At 48.4% G+C, this 27,370-nt stretch overlaps 1 protein-coding gene across 1 annotated transcript in view; it reads right to left on the reverse strand.

Annotated features, from left to right (window-relative positions):
- Nucleotides 1-27,370, reverse strand: part of IRAG2 (inositol 1,4,5-triphosphate receptor associated 2) — a 142,060-nt gene that overhangs the window by 24,641 nt on the left and 90,049 nt on the right. Inside the window, 16 exon segments of the mRNA XM_063930083.1 lie at nt 964-1,016; nt 2,769-2,836; nt 2,923-2,966; nt 10,210-10,288; nt 12,803-12,950; nt 13,920-14,028; nt 14,351-14,428; nt 14,601-14,641; nt 19,265-19,427; nt 19,870-19,984; nt 25,397-25,560; nt 25,751-25,852; nt 26,188-26,328; nt 26,399-26,501; nt 26,600-26,664; nt 27,204-27,263. Coding sequence (XP_063786153.1) covers nt 964-1,016; nt 2,769-2,836; nt 2,923-2,966; nt 10,210-10,288; nt 12,803-12,950; nt 13,920-14,028; nt 14,351-14,428; nt 14,601-14,641; nt 19,265-19,427; nt 19,870-19,984; nt 25,397-25,560; nt 25,751-25,852; nt 26,188-26,328; nt 26,399-26,501; nt 26,600-26,664; nt 27,204-27,263 — 1,533 coding nt within the window.

The following is a 27,370-nucleotide window of genomic DNA, read 5'->3' on the forward strand; positions in this document are numbered from 1 at the left end:
TTATATATAGAATTCCCTAATACTACCAAGATCCTCATAAATAAAATAACACTAAATATATATTTTCTCTGTTTGGCGAACAAGATTTTATCATCACAGTAACAAGTTCTGCCATTAATAGCTGAAAGGTCATGTTTGGGGGGGGGGGGGGGGGGGGTGCAGTGTCCTACGTATGTCTGTATCCCTATATAATCAGGGCTGGCTAAACCGGTCCTCGAGATCTACCAACAGTTCATGTTTTCCAGGCCTCCTCCTGGAGATCTGTAGAATTGTCAGTTAGGAATGAATGCAGCACATCTTAATTAGTAATGACTACACCTGTGCACCAGCTAGGTGCAGTGGCGGTTCTTGCCACGGGCAAGCAGGACTTTTGCCCGGGGCGCCGCCTTCCGGAGGGCGCTGGCGCCATCCGGAGGGCGCCGCACCGTGGCAAGATCCGCCACTGCTGCCCGCTGTGTCCCCCGTCCGCCTCCGCTGCCCGCTGCCGTCCCCGTCCTCGGCGCCTCCTGTGAAGGGAACTAGACGCTATGCGTCTAGTTTCCCTTCGTGGAGTGTAACTGCTGAGCGGTGCGCGATGACGTCATCGCGCACCGCACAGCAAAGGTCCTCTCCACGAAGGGAACTAGACGCATAGCGTCTAGTTTCTCTTCGTGGTGAGGACCTTTTGCTGTGCGGTGCGCGATGACGTCATCGCGCACCGCTCAGCATTCAAGCGGCGCTTTCAATGTACAGGGGGCGTGACTCACCACGCCCCCTGTATTAGGCCACGCCCCTTTCCTGCCCGGGGCGCTCTGCGCCCTTGAACCGGCCCTGGCTAGGTGGTCTGGAAAATGTGAATTGTTGGTAGATCTCGAGGACTGGTTTGGCCAGCCCTGCTATATATTGTATTATGGTGTCATGTCATACAGCAAAGGAGACACCTTGCCAAGTGTATAATTATATTATTATAATAAGCTCACTCACCGAGTCCCCATCTTTCAAGTTGACAGAACCCTCTGCAGCTCTGTGCTCTGGAGCTGGAAGACAGACGGACAGTGTTGTAGAGAATATCCTGGAGTGATCATTAATAAAGCGCAGACCTGACGCAGTGTAACTTACACCCCTGGAATCAGTAATGAACGCCTGGGTGTAGGTAGGCAACCTTCATGGCGTTATATACAAGCCCGAGTTCTGGAACAAAACGTTCTTATTTGGATGGCATTGTATCTAGAGGACGTTCTATTACTACAACTCCTATTCTCTGCAGTAGGTGCTGGCTGGAGGCTATACGTATACACAAATAAGTATTAGCGTCTAAGTGGGTTTAGCGCAGTTTATGGTATATATAGGGATTTACCTGTATTTGCAGCATCTCCTGGATATTCTAAAAGTCTGATTTGTCCATTATTAACACTTCAGTATTCATCTCTCTTATATGAGTGACCAGAAATGTGCAATTAATTCATTTCTAGGGGGATGTGCAGCATTGAAGGTTAATGGAAATATTTTATGTGAAGCACCGGTACTCCCACTGATTGGCGAGGCCGAAACACGCAGCCTGAGGGTGGGGCGGAATCACTCATGCACCGAATGACCTCCGTTTTGGGGAAGCGTCTCCCAATGAGAAACGTGTTCTTCAATAGACCATTTATTTATACAACAATCATCTCACTCCTCATTAATCTCTGGTATAAGTTTATAGGGAAAACAAGGACACACTTCATTACAGTAATCCGCTCTGTATTGCAATACATAATATTGACGGGTCAGGAAGAGGGGTTATATAGCTATGTGGTTCCAGACAATGTAGGTCTTTAAAGTCATCACATCTCTCAGCGGACCGTCAGGTTTTATTCCTGGTTATCACATTAATGGTCTTACAATGTCATCATTGTGGTTGGAAAATAAGATCATATAAGGTTAAAAAGATTTAATTGCAAAGATCTAGTGAAAGAAGCCGAATCCTGCAACTTGCTACAAAGTGATCTTCTTAAGAGAAACATTCTGTAACTCGCAATATCACAATTTTAGGCGACCCGATTGGATGTTTACACTAGGATTACACGGCATACAAAGAAAAATCTACCTGTGCAATCAGATTGCATTGTGTGTGGCTACGGTCAAGGTAAATTAGGTTAAAAGGACATTGCCATTTTAATAGTAACTATTATGCCCGGTTTACACAGACTTCTGTAAAAGGTGTTCTTGGCATCACCATAAAAGGATTTATTGGACAATATTTATTACATATTCTGGAATTGCTAGAGGGTGCGCCTAACATGCAGCAATATGAGGTCATATGTTTCTTCACTTGGATATTTCTGCTGCATTGATTCTGGTCTTCAAGTAGATCTCCACTCAAACTAAATTTTCCATCTAAAAGCTGCAGTTAGAGCCTGAGGATCTATGGGAGGGTCACGTCTCAGATCCCATGGTCTTGAGATACCCTAAATGCAGATTAAAGCTAACTGGATGGCTGGCTGGTCAAGTAGATTACAAACTAATCTCAAACCCAGATTTGCAGGCCCCCCTGGGGTGTGCCCTGCTCAATTCACCCAGCAGTTTGGTCTCTTGTACATTAGTGTTGTCAGATTTACATATTCCAAACACATTTCATTTTAGGGTTAAAGCGTTTTCATTAGTTTAATTTAGGGGTTTAGAAAACCATATACCACATATCCCCCCCTCCACCCATCTCCAACACATTACTGGCAGACGACTAGTGTTACTATCAGTAATCCAGGCGCCATTGCTGGCTGTGTCTCTGCTGTGTGTACGTAATCTCTTACCGGGCGACACTAGGGTGTTATCCAGCGGGGAAGTCCTGTCCGCAGAGGTGTCGCAGTTTATAGAAGTGCTGTGACAGAAAAGCAGAGACCATGACGCAAAACAAAATAAACAGATGAACGATGAAGAAAAGTAGAAAGGAATAAGAAACCAGACCTGGATGCGCCCGTGGCCTCTGGCCGATTCCCAGCGTCGTGCCCCTGAAATACAGAGGCTGTGACTGTTTTAGTAACCATGGCTGAGAACTCCAGTGTGACAATGGCATCTCCACGTTTCTGGATGGTTGTCGCTACATCAGATTAGGTGGTAAATTGCTTACCTTTGAGGATTCCAAACGTGGGACTGTTGGCATTACAGACTGACAGAGGACTGTAATGGGTTTGATTGACTAACAGCGCCCACCCACTAACAGCGCCACCCACTAACAGCGCCACCCACTAACAGCGCCACCCACTAACAGCGCCACCCACTAACAGCGCCACCCACTAACAGCGCCACCATGACGTTCCCAGTCGGATGACAATGATCAGCACTGATCTTATTGCCAATCACAGTAGAGCCATCAGGGAGTAACTGTGGTGCTGGCTCTGAATAGGTCATCGGTTTTGCCAGATTGGCATTAACGTTTGAGATAAATGGACGAGAACACAAGAAAAAAAACAGACAACGCAGGTTGCTCATCAGATGGTGGCCGATCACTTATATACGGAGGGGGGAATATCCAAAATCACATCAGCTCTGTCTGCTTAGTCTGACCATATAATGAGCAATTTTTCATCCAACTGAACGTTTCTGACCAACTCAACCCCCATGCAGTTAACTAACTTTTATATCAGACCTTCCCCATACGCCTACAATATAGGAACAAGGGTGTAGGTGCACCATTTATTGGTGTATGGTGCCCCTGCACACTTGTTCCTATATTGTAGTAGTAAATCCCAGCAAGGTAGCACATCCCATTATAAGAAGCTAGGTTGTGCAGTCCAGGCCCCCTCTCCACAATAAGTTCCTCATACGCTGTCTCAAATAATTTCTCCCCCACACACAAAGGCAATGTCATGTGACCGCTGGCTGAATTTACATCAACCGGTCAGGACAGCAGGAGCCAGTGCTGCCCTCTAATAACCCAATTTAAAAAAAATAAAAATTGTGGGGGTCCCCCAATTTTTAACCAGCTCTGGGCCTTGAAACTCAACAATGAGGGTTCTGCTGTTGCTGAACAGTCAGCCTGAAACTTATAGGTGTCCCTCTACCAACATCCCCCAGGGCAGATTTCTCCGGGCAATAGATACAACAGCTCCCTGAACCAGACCAATAATTCTAGGAACTCTTACTACGCTGGGCGCCTTCTGACTCCCCCCCCTCTCTCTGTATGAGTCAGTGTTCTGAAAAGAGGAAGCTACGACCAGCAGAGGATGAAGCTCTACGCGTTTCTCCAAACCTGAGCATTCACCTCATGCAAATCTGTTCTTTACTGCCAGGATGATTTGAATCTCTGTGGAACTACTGACACGGCCATTGTGTTAGGAGAGCCGCAAGGATGAGAGCGAGACTTGGAGGTGCCTTCTTGTGTAATGCATCGTATCCCAAACTCAATCCTTCAGACCAGGTTTTAACCACCTAACAATTTTTTCCCCAAAAACCGCTCAGAAACTCAATTTTTATTAGTGAATTAGGTGAACATGAATTCTAACCCTATCCAAAACGATCTTCATAAAAAAAAAAAAAAAACACCTTAAAAAAATATTTCCCCCCCAAACATTGGAACATCGATCGGGAACATTGCGACCATCACGGCTTTAGTTTTTAGAGCCTGGCCAGCTGCCAGATACACAGGGGGGGGGGGGGGGGGGGTGTTTGGGGGTGATGATTTATACTTGCCAGCGGCTGCTATTGTCTGTAGCCGCTGGGGGTGGGGGATTCTGCCGTGCTGACCAATCAGCAGTGATCGGCAGCTCGGCAACACTGAGGGGAGGGTGCAGGGAGGCAGCGGGACCTTCTCGGTCCCTCGGACAGCTGCAGCGGAGGGAATTCTCTTCCCTGTCGCTCGCTAGCACTGTTTATCTGACTGGTGGCATCCTGTGCTCCCAGGTCAGATAGAGCACTTGTTGGTGTGGTCACATCTGATGCCACCATGCCAGGCAAGTGTTTCAGGAAATGCTTAAGCACAGGTGTATTAATTAGTACTTCAGTCTAGTCAGTTTGATTATACTGTGAGCACAATCATGGAGTTCCTTAAAACCTGGACTATCAGGTCGCCTTGAGGACACTTACCAGGCCATCGTCTAACATGGGATAGGAGATGGTATAAAGAGGAAGTGTACCCTCTTCTAGTATTGGTGCTGGCAAACCCAGAAGATTGCAGCCCCCGATTTATGCCCAGCAGAGCCCAAAGACACTGCAGAAGAGGACGTCGCCAGTTTCTCAATGTGCGCACAGCGACCTTAGGCATGGTCATTCACCAAGCAGCACCCCTTTATACATGGTAGATGGACAGTGGTATTGGGCTCTGTAAAGGGTGCAGTTTCCCTTCTTGGAAGAGCCCTCGAAGGAAGCTACGGTCACACTGGTCAAAGAAATGGCCGGTGAGGAAGCAGATGTCAATGGCCTACTGCACAGGTTCTCAAACTCGGTCCTCAGGACCCCACACGGTTCATATTTTGCAGGTCACCTGTAGATTTTCAAAATGTGACAGTTGGTGATGCACAGTGCAGCTGCCGGGTGACATGGAAAACGTGAACCGTGTGGGGTCCTGAGGACTGAGTTTGAGCCCCCACTGGTCTACTGGATGCACACATACCTTCCCCAGCCTGGCATCTAGTGAACTGACAGCTTTGTAAACCCTGCAACACTAACACTTGGATTTGGAAAGATTTTTTGGGCGCCAGCCTTGCCCACGTCCTCATCACCCCGTCCTGCGATAGTAACGCCATCTGGTAATTGTAACATACAAGCGTCAGCTACAGGTTATGCATGTAGCAGTTCTCAGCCACAATTGCTGGCACACAAGAGACAGTAAACCGTGCAGCCCCTTCTGTAACGTAGCAAAACGCGCTCTCTCGTCGCTTCATAGACCCCTCGTTATGGACACTGCACCTACGCGTTTCACCAGTTCTATTTGCATAGGTACGCCAGAGATTTCCCTGGCCACAAAGCATTAGAGGCAGCGCAGGCTCCGGTCCCTCGCCGGCCCTGGGAGAATTTGTGTATGTAATGTTCAGCTTTATGGCTCCGTTACACAGCTCCAGCCGACAGGAAGATTTACTCAACTTTACATAAAGAGACATGTAATAAAAACTACTTAATATAGTTTTGTTTTAGCCCTAATCTTCCAGAAAACACTTCAGATTATTACATTATACAGGATGGTCTGCAGGTACAGAAATAGAGTTTTGCAGACTTCAATTAACTCCTTATTGCCCAAAAAACGACAGAAGGCAAGAAATAGTTTCCATAAACAGACGCCGGTGTGTTCTGATGGTAGGATGGTTTAGACGCAATGTGGGGATAAAGCAGATCTTACGGTGTTAATGACATACATAATGTATGAGACCCACGGCCAGGGCCGGACAGGCAGGCAGGGCAAATCCCCGGTGAGCCCCACAGTCCAAGGGCCCTCACCCTCCTCTAGGGGTCAGTAACGTGGTTGAGCAGGATCACGGATGAACTTGGGTGGCTCGTTTTATTTCTATGGAAACCACACAAAGATCAGCCCTCCAGCCAATCACAATGGATTGTCCTGACAAACTCCTGTCCCCTCCTTTATAAAACGGGCCTTGTACTTTACATGTCCTCTCTAATGGCTGGCAAAGTTCCCCTCTGCTGGCTGGCCATACCCTTTAAGCTTGGGCCCCTACCACTGCATTCCCTAGGGGGCCCTTCATGCCCCAGGTCCCACACTGGATGTATCCTGCACTTGCAGAGAGATCAGGATCAGCTTTCTGGATTTTATGATCCACTCTCTCAATCCCTGAGCAAGAGAAGGTAAAGCATAAAAACAGCTGAAAGGTTAGATCAGTGTCCATCCGGGATGTAGTCATAAAGTTGATGCTTAGTGTTGGCTGCACCGAATTCCATTTAAAATCTATCTGGGACTCCATGCAGGATGGGGGGGGGAGGGATATGGGGGTGTCTAGCCACAGTTATAGGGAGACTTACAGACCGATCACAGCAATGATCACAGTACTCGCCACTGGCATAGTGATAGGTTTATTCATTCTATGCCATGCTAGACTGAGGTTTCATTATTGCTCAGATAGCAATGAAAATATTGGTACAGTATTTGGGGGGGGGGGGGGGGGGGGGAAGTTACCTATGGATGGCACAGAGCAGAAAATACTCAGCATCCTGACCTAACCCTGGGAAGGTCTTACCTCTCTCCTATGGAGGAGCGGAACAGGTCACTTGTGTCTAAGACTCAGCATCCTGACCTAACCCTGGGAAGGTCTTACCTCTCTCCTATGGAGGAGCGGAACAGGTCACTTGTGTCTAAGACTCAGCATCCTGACCTAACCCTGGTAAGGTCTTACCTCTCCCCTATGGAGGAGCGGAACAGGTCACTTGTGTCTAAGACTCAGCATCCTGACCTAACCCTGGGAAGGTCTTACCTCTCTCCTATGGAGGAGCGGAACAGGTCACTTGTGTCTAAGACTCAGCATCCTGACCTAACCCTGGGAAGGTCTTACCTCTCTCCTATGGAGGAGCGGAACAGGTCACTTGTGTCTAAGACTCAGCATCCTGACCTAACCCTGGGAAGGTCTTACCTCTCTCCTATGGAGGAGCGGAACAGGTCACTTGTGTCTAAGACTCAGCATCCTGACCTAACCCTGGGAAGGTCTTACCTCTCTCCTATGGAGGAGCGGAACAGGTCACTTGTGTCTAAGACTCAGCATCCTGACCTAACCCTGGGAAGGTCTTACCTCTCTCCTATGGAGGAGCGGAACAGGTCACTTGTGTCTAAGACTCAGCATCCTGACCTAACCCTGGGAAGGTCTTACCTCTCTCCTATGGAGGAGCGGAACAGGTCACTTGTGTCTAAGACTCAGCATCCTGACCTAACCCTGGGAAGGTCTTACCTCTCTCCTATGGAGGAGCGGAACAGGTCACTTGTGTCTAAGACTCAGCATCCTGACCTAACCCTGGGAAGGTCTTACCTCTCTCCTATGGAGGAGCGGAACAGGTCACTTGTGTCTAAGACTCAGCATCCTGACCTAACCCTGGGAAAGTCTTACCTCTCTCCTATGGAGGAGCGGAACAGGTCACTTGTGTCTAAGACTTTTCTCATCTTCGCCAAAATGATCTGCGCAAATTTATGAAGGTCAGGTCTGTTGACCCAAATTGCCCGGGTGTGGTATGCAAAATTGACCACACTTAGGTGGACAGTGTCTAGGTTGACCACCATTGGTCGACAGTAAGTAGGTCAACATGGTTTCTAGGTCGACATGAGTTTTTTGACTTTCTCCGTACAGTGACCGGGAACCCCAATTAGTGCACCATGTCCCGTCGCATGGCCTCGCTCCACTACTGCTGCGCTCGGCCCAAGTTATCATTCCCAATTTTAGTCCATGTGGATCGTAACGTATGAGAAAGTAAAAATAAAAAAAAGTGACCTTTTGTCATGTTGACCTAGAAACCATGTCGACCAATAGTTGTCAACCTAGACATTGTTGACCTAAGTCTTGTCGACCTGGAGACTAGATACCAATTGCTCAAGCTTGATCATGTAATATACCCTCTGCGAATCCTCCGCTGCCTGTCATGCGCTTTAAAGATGTCGCCATTAAAGAACAAATTAGAACGTAAATTTCTGGAGAAAAAGTATTCATCGTTCATTCTCCTCTGGGCAGAAGCTGGCACAGATCGGGTACGCGAGAGACAGTGACCTGGAATACCTCAGTGTGTGTGTATAACATCAGATGTGGAAAGTCTGACGCCTCCGCCAAGCTCCATGCCAGCCTCTGCCCTGAGTAATGAGGACAACGCAGCCAGAAGCCATTGTTCCATGTGCAAGGTTTAGGATCTGTACAAACAGACGGGACAAACATAACCACACAGCAAGAGAGGGGGGGGGGGTACAAAGGAGGAATCCTACTAGCCACGGCTAACATCCACCGCGTCTCCATGTATCACCCAGTACTTCACACTTCCATAAAATCACAGCAGTTCCAAGTCCCGTCCTCATTCTCCCTCTGGAAACAATAACCAGCCCTTCAAACCAGCCACAAAACAAGCGTGAAGTGATCCAGATCAGCTAGTTGGGGACAGACTTATAAGTCCAGACGCCGAGTGACTACTGGTGGCCTAAATGCGTGAGCTGTACTGGTCCCTGCAGGAACAGCCTCCATGTATGGTCTGCTCTGGAGACACTGAGCATAAGCAGAATCTCAGGCCTTCTACTAGGAGGCTCAGGAAATCTAGTTCATCGTTTTACATCCAGTCTACACCTCCTACTTCCAATCCTGTGAGCAGAGGTGACCAGCTACCCCCTTCCCGGCTTCCTTCTCTGCTGCCCCCACTACACCCGGCTCCTGTATTACATACAGTCTACACCTCCTGCTTCCAATCCTGTGAGCAGAGGTGACCAGCTACCCCCTTCCCGGCTTCCTTCTCTGCTGCCCCCACTACACCCGGCTCCTGGACAGGTATCTCCCTCTCACGTGCATCTGCTCCCTGCTCCGGAATATGTACATTAATTATACAACATTCAGAGTCATGTTCATTAAACTGATGAAGCCTTTAGGTCTACCAACGGACCATTAACACTGCTGTCATCCTGAATAACCGCTGTCAATATTTTCTTGTCCGTACAACTTAATCAGGCCATCTGCCCTGGCCACGGAACTATAAAATAAAATTTGCTGGTGTGGAATGCTTCCCTCTAACAGGTGGTCCAAGGCAGCCTATGCGAGCCCAAGGCAGCCTATGCGAGCCCAAGGCAGCCTATGCGAGCCCAAGGCAGCCTATGCGAGCCCAAGGCAGCCTATCCGAGCCCAAGGCAGCCTATGTGAGGGCAGCCGCTACAGGCTGGAAATCTGCTATCGTCTTATCTTAGCCTGGGAAATACTCATCCAATATGCATTAGTTACAGAGTTGCAAGGCTTGGGTACTCTGCCTACATAATGCACGCTCTTCTGGGTAGGGGTTCTCCCTATATAAGGTCACATTTCTATCATACTGTGGACTGTTGCGAATCATGATTGCACATAATCCCATGCAACATTGGGTAGTCACCTACCTTACCTAAATGTTTTAGAAATTGCACCCTCCTCCCCCTTCCACATGATGCTCTCCTGAAGTCACCAATTCCTATGTATCAGCTACTCTATGGAATTCATTATATACTTCTGGCTTTCTCCAGACCTCCTAACTGTTCAATGTTTTCTCAAGACACATCTCACGTTTCCCCAAACCAGCTATACAATATATTCTGACTGCTGTACGTACCTTGTAGACAGGCGGTTCCATCTCAGCAGTGGTGAAAGTGTCCTCATCCGTCTGAGCCCCAACGCACACACGTGTGGGCCTGGAGAAAAATAAACGCATAAAGTGATCCGCATAATCTGGACGAAGAGGCACAAAGCCGCCATTAATACTTCTGCATCTATGGGGGAAACAAATTACAGCTTCTCACTAGTCAGAAAGTCTTGCAAAGAGTTTATTTTATGGCTTTCTAGATATAATCCAGTATAATCACCGCTCATGATTTTAGAGCTTGATAAATAAAACACTCCGTAAGAATGTGGATATCATTTTTGGCCTACAAACATGATAAATTAGTGATACAAGTGCAACTGGAAACCGCATATTCTTCCAGTCTCAAGTTATTGCTTTATATAGTTTTGTAAATCCATTCTATTTATCTGCCAACACCGCGCAGCTCAGATCTACTCTATGCAGATTGGAAACCAGACCTAGGAACCGCCAGGCAGATCCGGGTACATATCGATTAATAGGTCATCTAATCAGTCATTTTGGACTCCTTATCGCCTACATCGCTCATTGTGTACGCTCAATGGCCCTCATTCCGAGTTGATCGCTCGCAAGGCGAATTTAGCAGAGTTGCTCACGCTAAGCCGCCGCCTACTGGGAGTGAATCTTAGCTTCTTAAAATTGCGAACGATGTATTCGCAATATTGCGATTACAAACTACTTAGCAGTTTCAGAGTAGCTTCAGACTTACTCGGCATCTGCGATCAGTTCAGTGCTTGTCGTTCCTGGTTTGACGTCATAAACACACCCAGCGTTCGCCCAGACACTCCCCCATTTCTCCGGCCACTCCTGCGTTTTTTCCGGAAACGGTAGCGTTTTTATCCACACGCCCATAAAACGCCGTGTTTCCGCCCAGTAACACCCATTTCCTGTCAATCACACTACGATCGCCGGAGCGAAGAAAAAGCAGTGAGTAAAAATACTCTCTTCATTGTAAAATTACTTGGCGCAGTCGCAGTGCGAATATTGCGCATGCGTACTAAGCGGAATTTCACTGCGATGCGATGAAAATTACCGAGCAAACGACTCGGAATGAGGGCCAATATGCGCACTCCCGCGATTGTATGCAACGCAGTCATGCTGCACATCCAGCCTAGTGATTTGGTGCCGTGTGTACGGCTAAGCAGACGTCCTGATGATATTCCCACTGTTTGATTGTTGTAGTGAGCACAGGAGCAGCGATATATCTCATACAATATATAGTTTGGTAGGATTGCACAAAGTGTACGCTCAATCTCATTTGTTCTGGACTCAAGGGAAGTAGTCGTGAAAGTTTGTATGATTGCTGGCCGTTCCGGTGTGTACCCATCCTTAAACCCGGCTGTTGTAACACGTGCGCAGTCTGTACAAGAGGTTTCAGGTCATTGCTGAAAGAATCACAATTACCAGGACCAGGGGAAATTACCCCCCCCCACCATTCACACCACTGCATATACTTCCAGGCAGGAACAGACACCATCCTGATATGCAGTGGTCTGTCACATACACTAGATGCAGGGAGCTTCCCATATGTAAAAGCTGGAAACTGACCGAAGTGTATGTTACATCTCCCCTCGCAGCAATACCCCTCCCTTACTATGGGAGCACTTGTCAGGGGTCTATCAGCCGAGGGATCCTCACTGTCACTGCGGTTATTTCCTGCACGCTGCCACATAATGAGAAGTGTGCAGTTGGCGGCTTGTGTAACCAGAAAGGAAAGTTTACTGCCTGATTTGCCTAGCTCCTCATTCTTTCCACACAGATGCATTGTCTGCCCCTGTTTGCATGTTCTATTTAATGCACCCAGGGAAGATATTCAAATATTTCCAGACGACTCCTGCCGCTGTGACCGAAGGGACAGATATCTGCATTGAGTTGGGCTTAAAGGAACATGCCGGCTGTAATCTCTCCTGTGCCAGCCGGAAGAGAACATGTCATGTACACGTGTGACTGTCACACGCTCCGCTGGATGTGGTTAAAGGCACCCTGCTCTGTGTAATACATCTGGGGAACCGGTCAGGAAAGCAGACACAGCAACTATCTGTACTGCTAGTGCGCCAGCTCAGTCTGCCTCCTTTACAGAAACAGTCACTGGGATTTGCTGCTGATGCATACAGGTGCCCCAAGGCTGCTTAACAGTCCAGGTTTTAAGGATAGCTATACTTTAAATCCAATTCACTGGGGTACTAATTAAGTCACCAATGGCCAAGCATAGTTGTCCTTAAATCCCGGACCATAAGAGGTTCCCAAACTCTTTCCAAGGACCCCTGCTCTGTGCAAAGTTCAGCAAAGACCTAAACTTAAAAAGATGAGAAAGTCTAAATATTACAAGTGACAAAACGCTCTATAGCATAAGAATTATAACGCACCGTGCAAGTTTAGTCCAGTCCATCATTTTTTGTATACTTAATGTTACAGCCTTCTTATTCTATCTTCACAAGACCCCCGCCCCCAGGTACCACCGCAGGGGCTTATAAAGACCAGGACACATCTGTCTAGCAGAAGCGGGCTGCGTCCTCCGTCCAGTGTGGTCCCCCCTTCCCCATAACCTGTCACGCAGCGCACTCACCGCGCAGGGATCAGTAAATCCAGGGATGCTGATGTCTTCCTCAGCTTTCCATCCAGGGGAGAGTCAGGTTTCCGATGGCTTCTGGTTGCCGGGTAATTCTTCGTTCTCTGATTAGGATGACGCTGTCCGACCTCCAGGCAGAGCGCATCTGATATATACATCAACACAACAGCCGGTTATAAAGTCATTTGAGAGAAGAAAACAAATAGAGTTCTGGGAGGGATTAAGGGGGTAGGCGCAATACTCTGTACATATGCCGTGGCTGACGTTAGAGATTGGATGCTGTTGACCTTATCCAGGCGTAATAAATATCCTCTGGTAAATACATATTCTGCAGGCGGGGGACAGTGAAGGGTGAGAGGGCAGGTTTTATTTATTGCTACTGTGCTACATAAACTGGTGGCTGCATTGTGCCGTTATCATTTTCATCACATCATACTAGTACTTGGCTACTCTTAAGATTATCCAGAGGTCCTTTATAATGACCGAAGGACCGCGAGGGCTGCTATTTCCATGTACGCGCACGCTAAGGCCCACCTACTTGTGTCGCAGGTGTACGTGAACGTGTGTATTTGACAAAAACAATTATGATTCCAGATCGTGTTGGAGTTACCGCTTGGGTGATGCAGAGACAATAAACAATTTATCCTCGTCCTACGTGTCACCTATTCTGGTTGATCCCCGGTGCAACCTACTCATAGAATTAAATCATTTCTATAGCGCACACACATTCTGCGGCGTTTCAGTATTTTACTCACATCAGTCCCTGTCCCAATGGAACTTACAATCTATATTCATTATCACATGTACACGGGTTAATTTTTTGTCAGAAGCCAATTAACCTACCAGTACGTTATTGGATTGTAGGAAGAAACTGTAGCGCCAGGAGGAATCCCATGCAGAGAGAACATACAAACTCCACACACAGGCATTGGTAGGAATAGAACTCCAGACCTCAGTGCTGTGAGGCAGTAACGCTAATCCCATCCATTTACAGTCTGTCCTCATTCACACACTGGAAGGAGCGTCCATAGTACAAACCCCGATAGCCAACAGTCCTCTCCGTTCTACACTGATCCCACACCAGGCACAGCTGCAGGACACCAGCGACCATTACCTAATAGCTGTACGTATCCGGGCAGGGGCTTTGCGCTGGGTGAGGTCTTGTGAGCTCCAGACAAGCGGCCAGTTTCCTGGAGGCCAAATCTCTCCCAAGTGCAACTTCCCTACAAAGAGGGAACAGAACATATTTACACATTTGCAAATATTTATGTTGTGCACCCCCCCATATCTTTCACAAGTCCTGTGAGGTAGCCTCGCTTCGCGCTCCCTGTTTATTGAAGGGAAGCCAGTTATCTGATCCCATCCCAGCTGTTCCAGGCTGTACAAGTCTCCAATTTATTTAGTGCATTTGCGAAAGACCCATCTTGGGATAATCCTGCACAGACTCGTTTACTGGAAGTTTTGACAAGAGCGAGGTCTGTTTATGTTTCGCCAAACGCGGATCGCGCACAGCACTTAGAGCGCATCTGTCATCTGCACACCCACCTCCTCTCCATGTTCTGCAGCCTGCCGGCCCGCGCTCAGGACGGGTCCATCGTCCACGGAAACCTGCTCCGGGAACTTCTGATCGGGAACAGGGGGGAGATTCGTAGATTTTGTCAGAATATTGCAAACACAAAATAAAGCGCAGAAGGTGCAGAACATGTAACGACAGAACAGCAGACAGAAAATAAAAATCTTATTTATCAAAGTTGCACAAACTCCCAAAACCAAGAGATAAACAGATTATATTTACCGGATAATTCAGCAGTTTATCTTGCAGCAAAGAATTCGCTTCTGCACAGAGAAAAAGAAAGCTGTATTAAAAGGCGTCCGAACACCATCAGGCAACTTGAATATGTTGCTTTGCAAACCCTCATGCGACTTATTCCAGCGACATTTAACTTTCCGCAGTTTACACAGGACGAGCGTTCATGCTCAGCCCCCTTATTACTGGCAAAAGGACATGGACTACCCTCCCGAAGGTGGGATCCACACGTCCATATTCTAACGGTCGCACTGAGAACGTGCAGCAAACGAACGCCAGCAGTAATTCACACAGAGATAATTAAGGAGACTGGACACTGTGGGGTAAATTTACTAGGATGGGAGTTCTATGCAAGATGGGATGTTGTCCATAGCAACCATTTAGATTCCAGGTGTTATCTTCTAGAATGTGCTAGATAAATGGAAAGTAGAATCTGATTGGTTGCTATTGGCAACATCCCATCTTAAATAGGAATCCCATCTTAGTAAATTTACCCCAAGGTGCTGGAGATGAGGCCACAGTGGTGTCAGATCAGCTTATTCTCTGGAAGGTGATACCACCATGGGGGACGGTGAGGGTTAAAGGAGAAACAAGTGCAGATAAAAAACCAAAAGCACATTCCAAAAATTCCAGAACCGAGGTCCGAGTCTGTAACACTGGCTCCGCACTGATCAACATCTCCCCTAATAAACTGTCCAGAAAGCATTATCTGATTTATACAGATATACCCTAAAACTGACCCTAAGGATAGATGAGGATGGAGCGGTCTGTGTGTGACCTGGTCAGTGCTAGAGTGCCTGATACCCTTCTACTGACCCTTAGGATAGAGGAGGACGCAGCGCTCTATGGACAGTGACCTGATCAGTGCTAGAGAGCCTGATACCATTCTACTGACCCTTAGGATAGATGAGGACGCAGCGGTCTGTGTGTGACCTGGTCAGTGCTAGAGCATCTGATACTCTTCTACTGACCCTTAGGATAGATGAGGATGGAGCGGTCTATGGACCGTGACCTGGTCAGTGCTAGAGCGCCTGATACCCTTCTACTGACCCTTAGGATAGAGGAGGACGCAGCGCTCTATGGACCGTGACCTGGTCAGTGCTAGAGCGCCTGATACCCTTCTACTGACCCTTAGGATAGAGGAGGACGCAGCGCTCTATGGACAGTGACCTGGTCAGTGCTAGAGCGCCTGATACCATTCTACTGACCCTTAGGATAGAGGAGGACGCAGCGCTCTATATGTGAGCTGGTCAGTGCTAGAGCGCCTGATACCATTCTACTGACCCTTAGGATAGAGGAGGACGCAGCGCTCTATATGTGAGCTGGTCAGTGCTAGAGCGCCTGATACCCTTCTACTGACCCTTAGGATAGAGGAGGACGCAGCGCTCTATATGTGAGCTGGTCAGTGCTAGAGCGCCTGATACCCTTCTACTGACCCTTAGGATAGAGGAGGACGCAGCGCTCTATATGTGAGCTGGTCAGTGCTAGAGCGCCTGATACCCTTCTACTGACCCTTAGGATAGAGGAGGACGCAGCGCTCTATATGTGAGCTGGTCAGTGCTAGAGCGCCTGATACCCTTCTACTGACCCTTAGGATAGATGAGGATGCAGCGCTCTATATGTGACCTGGTCAGTGCTAGAGCGCCTGATACCCTTCTACTGACCCTTAGGATAGAGGAGGACGCAGCGCTCTATATGTGAGCTGGTCAGTGCTAGAGCGCCCGATACCCTTCTACTGACCCTTAGGATAGATGAGGATGCAGCGCTCTATATGTGACCTGGTCAGTGCTAGAGCGCCTGATACCCTTCTACTGACCCTTAGGATAGAGGAGAGCGCAGCGCTCTATAGGTGACCTGGTCAGTGCTAGAGCGCCTGATACCCTTCTACTGACCCTTAGGATAGAGGGGGACGCAGCGCTCTATATGTGACCTGGTCAGTGCTAGAGCATCTGATACCCTTCTACTGACCCTTAGGATAGATGAGGACGCAGCGCTCTATATGTGACCTGGTCAGTGCTAGAGCATCTGATACTCTTCTACTGACCCTTATGATAGAAGAGGACGCAGCGCTCTATGGACAGTGACCTGGTCAGTGCTAGAGAGCCTGATACCCTTCTACTCACCCTTAGGATAGATGAGGACGCAGCGGTCTATAGGTGACCTGGTCAGTGCTAGAGCACCTGATACTCTTCTACTGACCCCTAGGATAGAGGAGAATGCAGCGCTCTATGGACAGTGACCTGGTCAGTGCTAGAGCGCCTGATACCCTTCTACTGACCCTTATGATAGAAGAGGACGCAGCGCTCTATGGACAGTGACCTGGTCAGTGCTAGAGCGCCTGATACCCTTCTACTGACCCTTAGGATAGATGAGGATGCAGCGCTCTATATGTGACCTGGTCAGTGCTAGAGCGCCTGATACCCTTCTACTGACCCCTAGGATAGAGGAGAACGCAGCGCTCTATGGACAGTGACCTGGTCAGTGCTAGAGCGCCTGATACCCTTCTACTGACCCTTAGGATAGAGGCGGACGCAGCGCTCTATGGACAGTGACCTGGTCAGTGCTAGAGCGCCTGATACCCTTCTACTGACCCTTAGGATAGAGGAGGACGCAGCAGTCTATGGACAGTGACCTGGTCAGTGCTAGAGTGCCTGATACCCTTCTACTGACCCCTAGGATAGAGGAGGACGCAGCGCTCTATGGACAGTGACCTGGTCAGTGCTAGAGCGCCTGATACCCTTCTACTGACCCTTATGATAGATGAGGACGCAGCGGTCTATGGACAGTGACCTGGTCAGTGCTAGAGAGCCTGATACCCTTCTACTCACCCTTAGGATAGATGAGGACGCAGCGGTCTATGTGTGACCTGGTCAGTGCTAGAGCACCTGATACCCTTCTACTGACCCTTATGATAGATGAGGACGCAGCGGTCTATGGACAGTGACCTGGTCAGTGCTAGAGAGCCGGATACCCTTCTACTGACCCTTATGATAGAAGAGGACGCAGCGCTCTATGGACAGTGACCTGGTCAGTGCTAGAGAGCCTGATACCCTTCTACTGACCATTAGGATAGATGAGGACACAGCGCTCTATATGTGAGCTGGTCAGTGCTAGAGCGCCTGATACCCTTCTACTGACCCTTAGGATAGAGGATGCAGCGTTCTATATGTGACCTGGTCAGTGCTAGAGTGCCTGATACCCTTCTACTGACCCTTAGGATAGAGGATGCAGCGTTCTGTGTGTGACCTGGTCAGTGCTAGAGCACCTGATACTCTTCTACTGACCCCTAGGATAGAGGAGATTGCAGCGCTCTATGGACAGTGACCTGGTCAGTGCTAGAGCGCCTGATACCCTTCTACTCACCCTTAGGATAGATGAGGACACAGCGCTCTATATCTGACCTGGTCAGTGCTAGAGCGCCTGATACCCTTCTACTGACCCTTAGGATAGATGAGGATGCAGCGCTCTATGGACCATGACCTTGTCAGTGCTAGAGCGCCTGATACCCTTCTACTGACCCTTAGGATAGATGAGGACACAGCGCTCTATGGACAGTGACCTGGTCAGTGCTAGAGCACCTGATACCCTTCTACTGACCCTTAGGATAGAGGAGGACGCAGCAGTCTATGGACAGTGACCTGGTCAGTGCTAGAGCGCCTAATACCCTTCTACTGACCCTTAGGATAGATGAGGACGCAGCAGTCTATGGACAGTGCCTGATCTTCCACTTGAAAACAATTTTCGATTTCTGCTACGGGGAAACTTCTGCATAAAAGTCTCAGAAGAGAACTGAAACCTTCCTTATTGGAACCGAGAAACCTAGAAAACTAATCACGGACAGTCAGAATGGAAACCTGTTTTTGCATTGAGCAGCGAGACTGCGTTGGGTGGAAAGAACCCTGAAACCCAGCTGTAACTTGTGCATGGAACATTTTGCTTTTGTTCTATGCTAAGTATTCTGTAACTCTCCCTATAAAACCCACAAATACGGACGTATTCCACCGCCCTCATGCACGTAGACCAGCACTGTCCAACCGTTTACGCAGAGGGTCGCCTATATGTTCTTGCAATGTGGCCAATAAATTATGTCAAAGAAAATCCTATATACTAGTTGCAGTACCTGGCTCGGCTTCGGTGGAAGTTAGTGAAAACGAACCGGTTAAAAAAAAAATTATTTTATAGCTCTTTGAGTACTAATTAACATATGTCTATCACCGTACAGAGTACATGTGCAACAATGTTCTGATCGTCGCTACTGAGGTGCGTACGCCTGTCGCTGCCGGCTTGCCGAGAGCAGTGCGCGGGACCCCTCCCCGCAGAGCCACAGCCACCTGCTGACCGATGAGGATGATACTTAGCCTAAAACCTACCTGGGAAAATGACCTACACAAGGGTGAAAACTGCATCGCAATCCATTCAGTGGTTTCAGAGTTTATCACAAACAGACGGTCTTCAGAGAGGTGGTGATCAGTCCACAGATTCCTCAGGAAGGCCACCAGATGGACCATGAGGCAGGTGGACCATAAATGGTCACACACAAGCCTGCCAGTGACCCCAGCCCAGCAGTAGTGTCAGCAGCAGCACACATGGACCAGAAGCCAGAGGATGTTACGCAGTAATAGTGCAGCATTACATGGGGTTTCGTGTCTCACCCTGCAGAGTCCGCACCTCCTGCTCCCTGCTCAGACCTTCGCTGGTTAACACGTCGATTGCAGCCTGGAGTTGATGCTGCTGGCTCTCCGCTTCCTCTAATTTGCCTCGCAGGGACTCAGCCTCCGTCCGCCCAGCGTGAAGGGTGTCCTCTAACTCAGCAACCTGGATCCATGAACAAGCATTACAACCATTCAGCCTGAGCAATGAGGAAATTGCACTGGGGCAGAGCCTGAAATTATAACTTCTGCATTACAGTGCCCCCCACCCCTCTCCTGCAAACCAAGCGTTACACTCACCACCTACCAACCAATCATGTCTGGGGGATGTGCAGCTTTTTAGGCTTTTTTTTACTGTTGCCGGAACAAGTGGTGTAAGTATTTTCTGTGCATGGAATAGACAGGAGGGAGCAGGTATTGTGTAAGTGCCTGTAGAGTTAGGTGCAGAGTGCGGGGAAACTTTACTACGAAGTGGCTGCAGAGCTTCCCTAGTGCGGCACCAGGAAGGGGAGACGATGGTTGGGCAATGCCAGCTTCCCTATATGGCCACAGTCAGGCCAGGGCAGAGAACCCTCCCAGGACAGTGTTGGGTGAGGGCAGAAGGTTACCCGCTTGGCTAAGTCCTCTTGCTTCCTGGCAGACTGGTGGAGCTGGTCTACGGCCCAGGTCGCCCTCTCCGCCACTTCCTCTTGCTGCTGCCTGGCTGCCTCCAGCTCGTGAAGTCTATTGAATGAGTGGAAACCACAAGTCAATTACATTTTACTAAACACAGGAGGAGGGGTGAGGGGGGGGGGGGGCTGTACAGCCTTGCACCTGTCTAGATCATCTTTCCCCGTCTCATCAACCCTGAATGGATGTCATATGCAAAAGCTGTATGAAAAACAAATAATGCACCTCCCAATGGACGCCGACAGACGACAACTTCTGCAACTGGCCGCATGCCATGATCAGCCATCATTTGTGTATAAGGAGCCATAAGAAATGCGCACAAGTCAAATATAGAATCTGTACACAAAACCCCCACAAATACATAAAATTAAATTATACATAAATATAAACAGGTGCCCAGGTAAGTCAGGACGGCGACAGACAGGAGGTGGTAGGTAAAGTGTGGCTGGGCCTGTCTGAGGCACAGCCCTGCCACCAAGACTACATGTCCACGTCCCCTTGGCAGCAGCATAATACTGCTCAGCATTCACAACGCGGCATGGCCACACACCTGGTACAGGGGCACAAAACAGAGAGGAGACAGTGACAGCTTAATATGTAGGTTACCATCACTGCCATGAAACATTGGTCACTGATCATCAATGTGTTGGGCCCTCTAACAGTGACGCGAGAGATCTCCCGTCACCCCTCATGCTGAAGACAGCACAGGCAGGAGTCTGGAGTAGAGAGGGCCCTGCTCGTCAGCCTGCATTCAGATAGTAACGTACACCCATGACATATGGTCATCATTGAAGGCGGCCATTTTGTGGCCAAATTCAACATTCACAAGAACACAACTTCTCGGTGGGCTAGGAACAAATGGCGCCGCCAGAGACCTGTAACCTACTCTAACCCCCCCCCCCCCCCCCCAAAAAAAAATAAAATAATGTTTTTTTTAAACCCCATTGGTGTATATCCAGTAAAGTATGTGGGGTCTCCAGTTCTGTGTCCAGCACTGGTCAGGGACCTGGGGTCACTTTATAGAAGATAGTACGGCACAGGGCCGGATTGAGGTTTCTAGGGGCCCCAGGGCAACTTCCTTGTGGGAGCCCCTACCGATAAAACTAGCAATATGGTATCCTGGTGATGTTAATGGTATACTGTGTAACTGCTCCCAGCACCACACTGTATTGCCTCCCGTACACATTATGCCACACAGACATAAGACCCTAACAGGCCGCATTTCACAGATCACCCAGCAGGGGCGCAGGTGTGTTACCAAAGGTCATATTTCAAAGATCCACAGGTAACCTGGAAAACATGAACTGCTTGGGGTCCTGAGAACCAAGTTTAAGAACCACTGTTCTGTAAGACAGAGCGGGGGTAGATTACCTGTGGTACACCCCAGCTGATGTGGAACTACACATCCCAGCATGCCTTGCCACAGTTTTACCAAGTCTTGACAGCAAGTCTATGGCAGGGCATATGCTGGTATATGTAGTTCCATATCAACTAGGGTGCCACAAGTTCCCAACCCCTGAGATAGAGCATTTACAGAACGGCAAAGATAATGGTCCTGGTATGGTTTTGGGGTGAGTAAAGGTCCGGGCATCTTGCAGATAATTTGGATACCAGATGCCTACAGACACAAGTCTAATGGCACCACCTGCTATTGTACCCTGACTGTGCCCAGTGGGACACGACGCATTTCTCCTCCTGCATGCTGGGAAACATCAGACAGTGACATTACTCCTCAGGAACGCACGCCTTTCTTCTTCTATGTCTCCAGAAACCTGCTATGTTTCAGCAGCAAGCTTCAGACCTATAAAAGATGACAGACCGCCCCAGAGAGCCGCCTCTTTCCATGACAAGCAAAAATGGATTGGTGATATAAAGCATTGCCCGCTTCTCCAGACTTGTCCAAATAAAACCTCACACACGATATTTCATGTTTAGTCCTTTGAGGGAACCATGAAGACCCCGTAAGAGAAGTTTCAGGAGGATTTATACCACAGATCAAGAGTGAAATGCATCGCACACATGCTGTAACCCACAGCAACCACCAAATCCTCACATGACCGAATACACCGCGTTAGAACACAGATGCTTTCAAAAGAATCTAAGTACAGAGATCGATAGGTGTACAGCTCATACATGAACATTATAACTACTCTACAGAGATTTTATATAGCCTGCAAGACGGCAGAACCAGGCGAACCTACTGCTGTGGTACTACAAGTACCAGCACACTGCTAACTGAATGCAGTTGAACAGTAGGTACCATTGCCCTTGTGCGGCCTTGCCACAGGTTCATCAGTTCTGTCCGCTACTTCCAGTGTCCAAACCATAAAACCTACCCAGCTGGTAATGGCACACGGCATAATGAGAACCGCGGCTCTCCACCTTCAGACAACATTAACTTCTTGGCTTCTGTTCCGATTACAAAACCCATTTCCCTATACTAGCTCCTGTGCAGGTCAGACAGTGTGCCCAATGCACAGCACAGGAGATCCATGTTGTGTTCCTGATCTCACACACACACACACACGAGGAGCAGGAAGACCTGTAGAAGTCAGTATAAGGAAGACTCCAGGTGAGGACAGTGATCCTGGGCCGCTGCCCTTTGTTCAGCTCCACTGAGCGATGAAATGATCTGTTTATGCAGAGTACAGCAAACAGCCACATCCTCAAGGACAGATCTCCAACCTGCCTGTAAAAGGTCCCATTTACGGTCTAGAAGATTAACCCTTCGTCGGTGACGTCCGACTTTAGAGAGATGAAATGGCTAACCCCTCCCCCCCCCCCTTCCCTTGCTGTGTCGGCTACAGCTAACCCTCGGGGCATGGATACACCCCCTAGTGCAGTGTTCTCCAACCCGTAGCTCGCCGTAGTATTTTCGGTAGCTCACAGAGCGCTCGGGCTTGGGCAGTCACTGGCACTCCTCCTCCCTTCATTTTTAATATGGTGCCAGCCGTGAATCAGAGCTCGTGAACCGGCAGTGGCGGCACCTGATTGGCTGCCGGGCCGCGAGTTTTGATTGACTCACTTACCGGCACCATATTTTAAATGCCCGCCGCTGCCGGAGACTGTCACCCTCACCGCAGCCACTCTCCGGACTTCACAGGAGAGGCGCGTGCTGCACTCTCATTCCCTTCCGTCCCTTATACAGGAGGAGCAGCACCGGCGGCAGAAGAAGCCAGCAAGGGTTAGCACTGTGTGGGGCACTGTATAGGACACTGCAAGGGGGGGGGGGGGCATTTTATCTGGCGCTGCGGGGCATTTTAAATTGCACTGCGGGGGAATTGTATCTGGCACTGGTGGGGGCATTATTTGTGTATCTGGCACTACGCGGGGGGCATTACTTGTAGTTATGAGGCCACACCCACTTTGGTGATGACACACCCACTTTCGCAGGAACACACGTGCATTGGGGGGGAGGAAGTAGAACCTCCAGAGGTTTTATTTTCCAAAAGTAGTTCACACCCCAGTTAAGGTTGGAGACCACCGCCCTAGTGCCTAACCTTAACCCCCCCCCCCCTCCCCCCTGGTCAGTATGTACTAAGTGAAGAGGTCTGTTTACTATAAGTGGCAGGGGGGTCATGCCTATAGACCAAAGAACCTCAGTCTGAAGAAAGTGTCCTCTCTCATTCCAAGCCAAAGCCATAACATTCCGGACCTCTAAGCTTCAGACAGACTGAAGTAATTAAAAGCCCCTGCCCACTTGAGCAGGAAGCCCCCCAAATCCCTCAGTACAACCAATTCTGGTTTTGGAAAGGTTAAAATCCACGAGGGTGGGGGGGTGTTGCGAGATGTTGCTGCCGAGATAAATATACCTGTTTAGGTGCATCAAGAGTGCACTCCTAGGGGACAACCACGCGTTGAGGGTGCCCCATACCTCCTATCTCTCTGAAGCCCCCACAACGGAACTCCTAAGGTCTTTTTAGTAAGTTCTGGAATTTGAGACTATTCCTTTAATTTCTCTGAAATCATAATCTGTGTATTATTAAATATAATCATATATACTTTGTAACTATCTTTTTTGTAACTGTAAACCCTGAAGTTATTCTTAAAATGAAAACTTCATTTCTCGTTCCGACCTGTGTTCTTACCCTACGCCTTGTGAGGCACATGCTACTGATTATTAAAGTGCATTTGCGTAAGCGTAACTGAAAGGCCGCTGTTTGAGGAGCCCCAAAGCCTTTGGTGGTGACAACAAATATATTGTATTGTTAGGATAACTGGCACAACACCAACGTCAAGTCCTCCCGACTCAGAGGGTGTTCTGAGGGCAGGTGCACCTGTGACACACGTGTTTTGGTTCTGGCTCTAAATCATAGTCTTGTTTTGGCAAAAGCACCCTCAAGTATTTTGGTCTTAGATCTGGATTTCTTTAGAATTTATAAAAACATCTATATTCATGTATTAGCATCAGTACTATTAATTTCCAGTTATTTCTAGTGTGAAAGAGCGAGGGACGTACGTACGTACGTACGTACATACGTGCGAGGGACGTACGTACGTACGTACGTACGTACGTACGTACGTACGTGCCATACAAAACCTGCGTTTTTTCTATCAGAGATCAGAGCTTGGCGGGATGACCAGAGTCGGGACTGTTCAACTTTAAAACTCCCCAGAGTTTGTGTTTGTTCAATTTCTAGCAAAACCAACTGCTGACCTCTAGTAGGGTTTGGCGTTATGTTCCCTGGTTCTTCCCAGGTGACTAGTGATGTGCAGAGGAGCCGTCTGGCAGGTTTGGGGATATCAGTAAGACGCTCCTGGTGGCCGGGATCATGCACAAAGCTCACTGTTTACAGCGGGAGATACATCCTCCATAATACAGTGCTACCCGACCCTGAGGAACAGTCTGAAAGAGAAGTTAATAGACTGGAGGTCAGGTTGAGCCTAGCCATATGGGGCAGGAGTTACACAAGCAGGACACAGCACGGAGGCGGCTGAGGGAGTTGGTGAGGCACCGGTCAGAGGGCAGGCGCTTAGATTTATGCCTCATCTATGCTACAGTATATCCTGGTATAGGTAGGGTGTGTCTGACCTAAAAGGTGTTATGTGAGGGGTATGACACTGGCTCAGAGAGGGGTTATCCTACACGAGGACAGCAGCCACAGATAATCGCCCTTTAAATATCTTTATCCTATTAAGGTATAGCAGGTACACAGCACCTGGCACATGTCAGCCTGGAGGACAGGTGAGCCAGATACCCACACCCTGTATACACAAATCTGATGTCAGTCCTGTATCTCCTCACAGTCCCTGAGGACCCATCAGCCGAAGAAGCCAAGTCCCGCAGAGCCCAGCAGCAAATCTCAAATATACTAAAATATTTGCTTGTGAATTCAAACCGAGCCGTCACCTAGAGACACAGTGGTGGCAGCCATAGTGTGTAACCGTGTGCGGCATACATCACTGAGGCCCAACCTGACATAGTCACAAGACCAGACTCCGTAATGAGGTCACTGGTTCCCGTACCTGGTGGAGAGCTCCTTCTTCAGGTGCAGCTGCTCTGTCTTCATCCTCCGCAAGTTCCCAGACATCTTCACAAACTCCCTGTCCAAGGAGTCCTTCTGCTTGTCCAACTGCTTCAGCTTCTCCTCCCAGTTTCTCCTCTTTTCCTTCAAATCGGCCTTTATGATCTGATTGATCAGAATATAAAATGGTTATTTTTATATTGTGTATACCACTGGTAACATGTACACATTAAAGTGAATCACCCACATCACATCCAGGTGCGTGTTCGCCGGATCATCTTGGCTGGCATTCTACACATCATTATCGAGCGACTGTCTGCCGTCCCCAGATACTCAGATCCTGTAACGCACTTACCTGCAGCATCCTCCCAGCCAAGTCCTTCACGTCAATGTCCGACTCAATAAGATGTTGTAGCGACAGCAAGACATGATCGGCCATGGCACAGGTGTCTTCATGCTGGCGAAGGGTAAAATCCATGAGAATAAGATCAGTGTCCAAAGCTACAGAGATCAGGGGACTAAGGGCGTAAAGTGAGGTGTGAGGTAAGTTGTGCCTCAGGAAAGACACTAGTCTTAGGTGGACATAGTATCGGTTCAGCCTATAAAATGTCATCATCCACTGCGTACAGGTGTCATACACTAACAGTCCAGGGATCGGCCCAATTAAAAAACATTGAGGAGATGCAAATACCTGGCGTATAAGAGGATACGCGAAAGAACACCAGGAACAAAAATAGAATTTCCCCAAAAAATTATTTTCATGGGCTGAAAGCCAATTAATCTCGTTCTCACCAGCGTCTGCAGAATCGCTTTAAACTCTGCGCCAACTTGCTCGTGTCCGGGTCCTTGCAGCATCAATAAAACCTCGCGGTCCAAGGTGATGTCAAGAGAAGAGGTTCGCCCCGAGGGGAACGTCCATTCTGGGGTGGATACCTGGTCACAAGGAAAAGGCTCAGTCAGCTGCCAGACCCAATTACGGTGTAAACAGGCCGATGATAAATACCTCTGGCAAATCCTGCGCAAATTCCAGCTCCGTGTGCAAGGAGTTCAGGCATCCATTAACTCCTCGGTTCAGCTTATTGGTAATCGGAGAACTAATACCATTCCTGGGAAGGAGAGAGAGACATCAGAAGACCTGTCTGACCCATCACGGGCAACCCACCCCCTATGGCGCTTACGATCATTAAACAAGACCGCTACTTACGATAGAAGCTCGTGTTCCATCTGCTGCAGATTATTTTCCAGCTTATTCTTCTCAACCCGCAGGTTCTGGGAGGAGAATAGGAAATGGAAAGACCAGTCTCTGATAAATTCAGCCAGCGCTTGGAGAGCCCGGTTATGTTCGCGCTTCGTTTTCTATGCCAGAGCGTGCAGGAAGGTGCCGCAGGCTTACACACAATGCTACGCTATAACTAGAGATGCGCGGTTTGGTTCATTAGAGATCTGAACCCACCCAAATTTTGCAGTTCTGAACCAAATCAAGGTCCCGGTTTGGTTCCCCTGAAGAGACCTAATCTGGACTGAGTCAGCAATCGGATCTTCTTGCAGTTCAGAATTCTGATTTTAAAATAGAATTTCGGATTTTTGTATTGCAAACATTTCATGATTTTAGTGTTTAGCAATTTTCAAGAAATCCAAACCCAAGATTCAGATTTGAAATCGGAATTCCGAAACAGAACACTCGAGGGCGGTTTTGCAAAACAGAAACACAAGGATTAAATTAGAACCAAAACACGAGACACTGCGCACGTCTATAGCTATAATATAAAATAGATCTTATATACACTTTACAAGTGGTTTTCCATTACCTCGATGACAGAATAATATTCCACGACTGTGGACTTCAGCTCATCAACATAGACGTCCTTCTGCAAAATACAAAGGAAATAATTGTCAGGTCAGTAAATGTAACTTATGGGGGATGAAATAAGTGTCCCAGTGATGTTTAACATAACCACTGCTCTAACAGTTCACT

This window comes from Pseudophryne corroboree, chromosome 6 (assembly GCF_028390025.1).
Source record: "Pseudophryne corroboree isolate aPseCor3 chromosome 6, aPseCor3.hap2, whole genome shotgun sequence".
NCBI lineage: Eukaryota > Metazoa > Chordata > Amphibia > Anura > Myobatrachidae > Pseudophryne > Pseudophryne corroboree.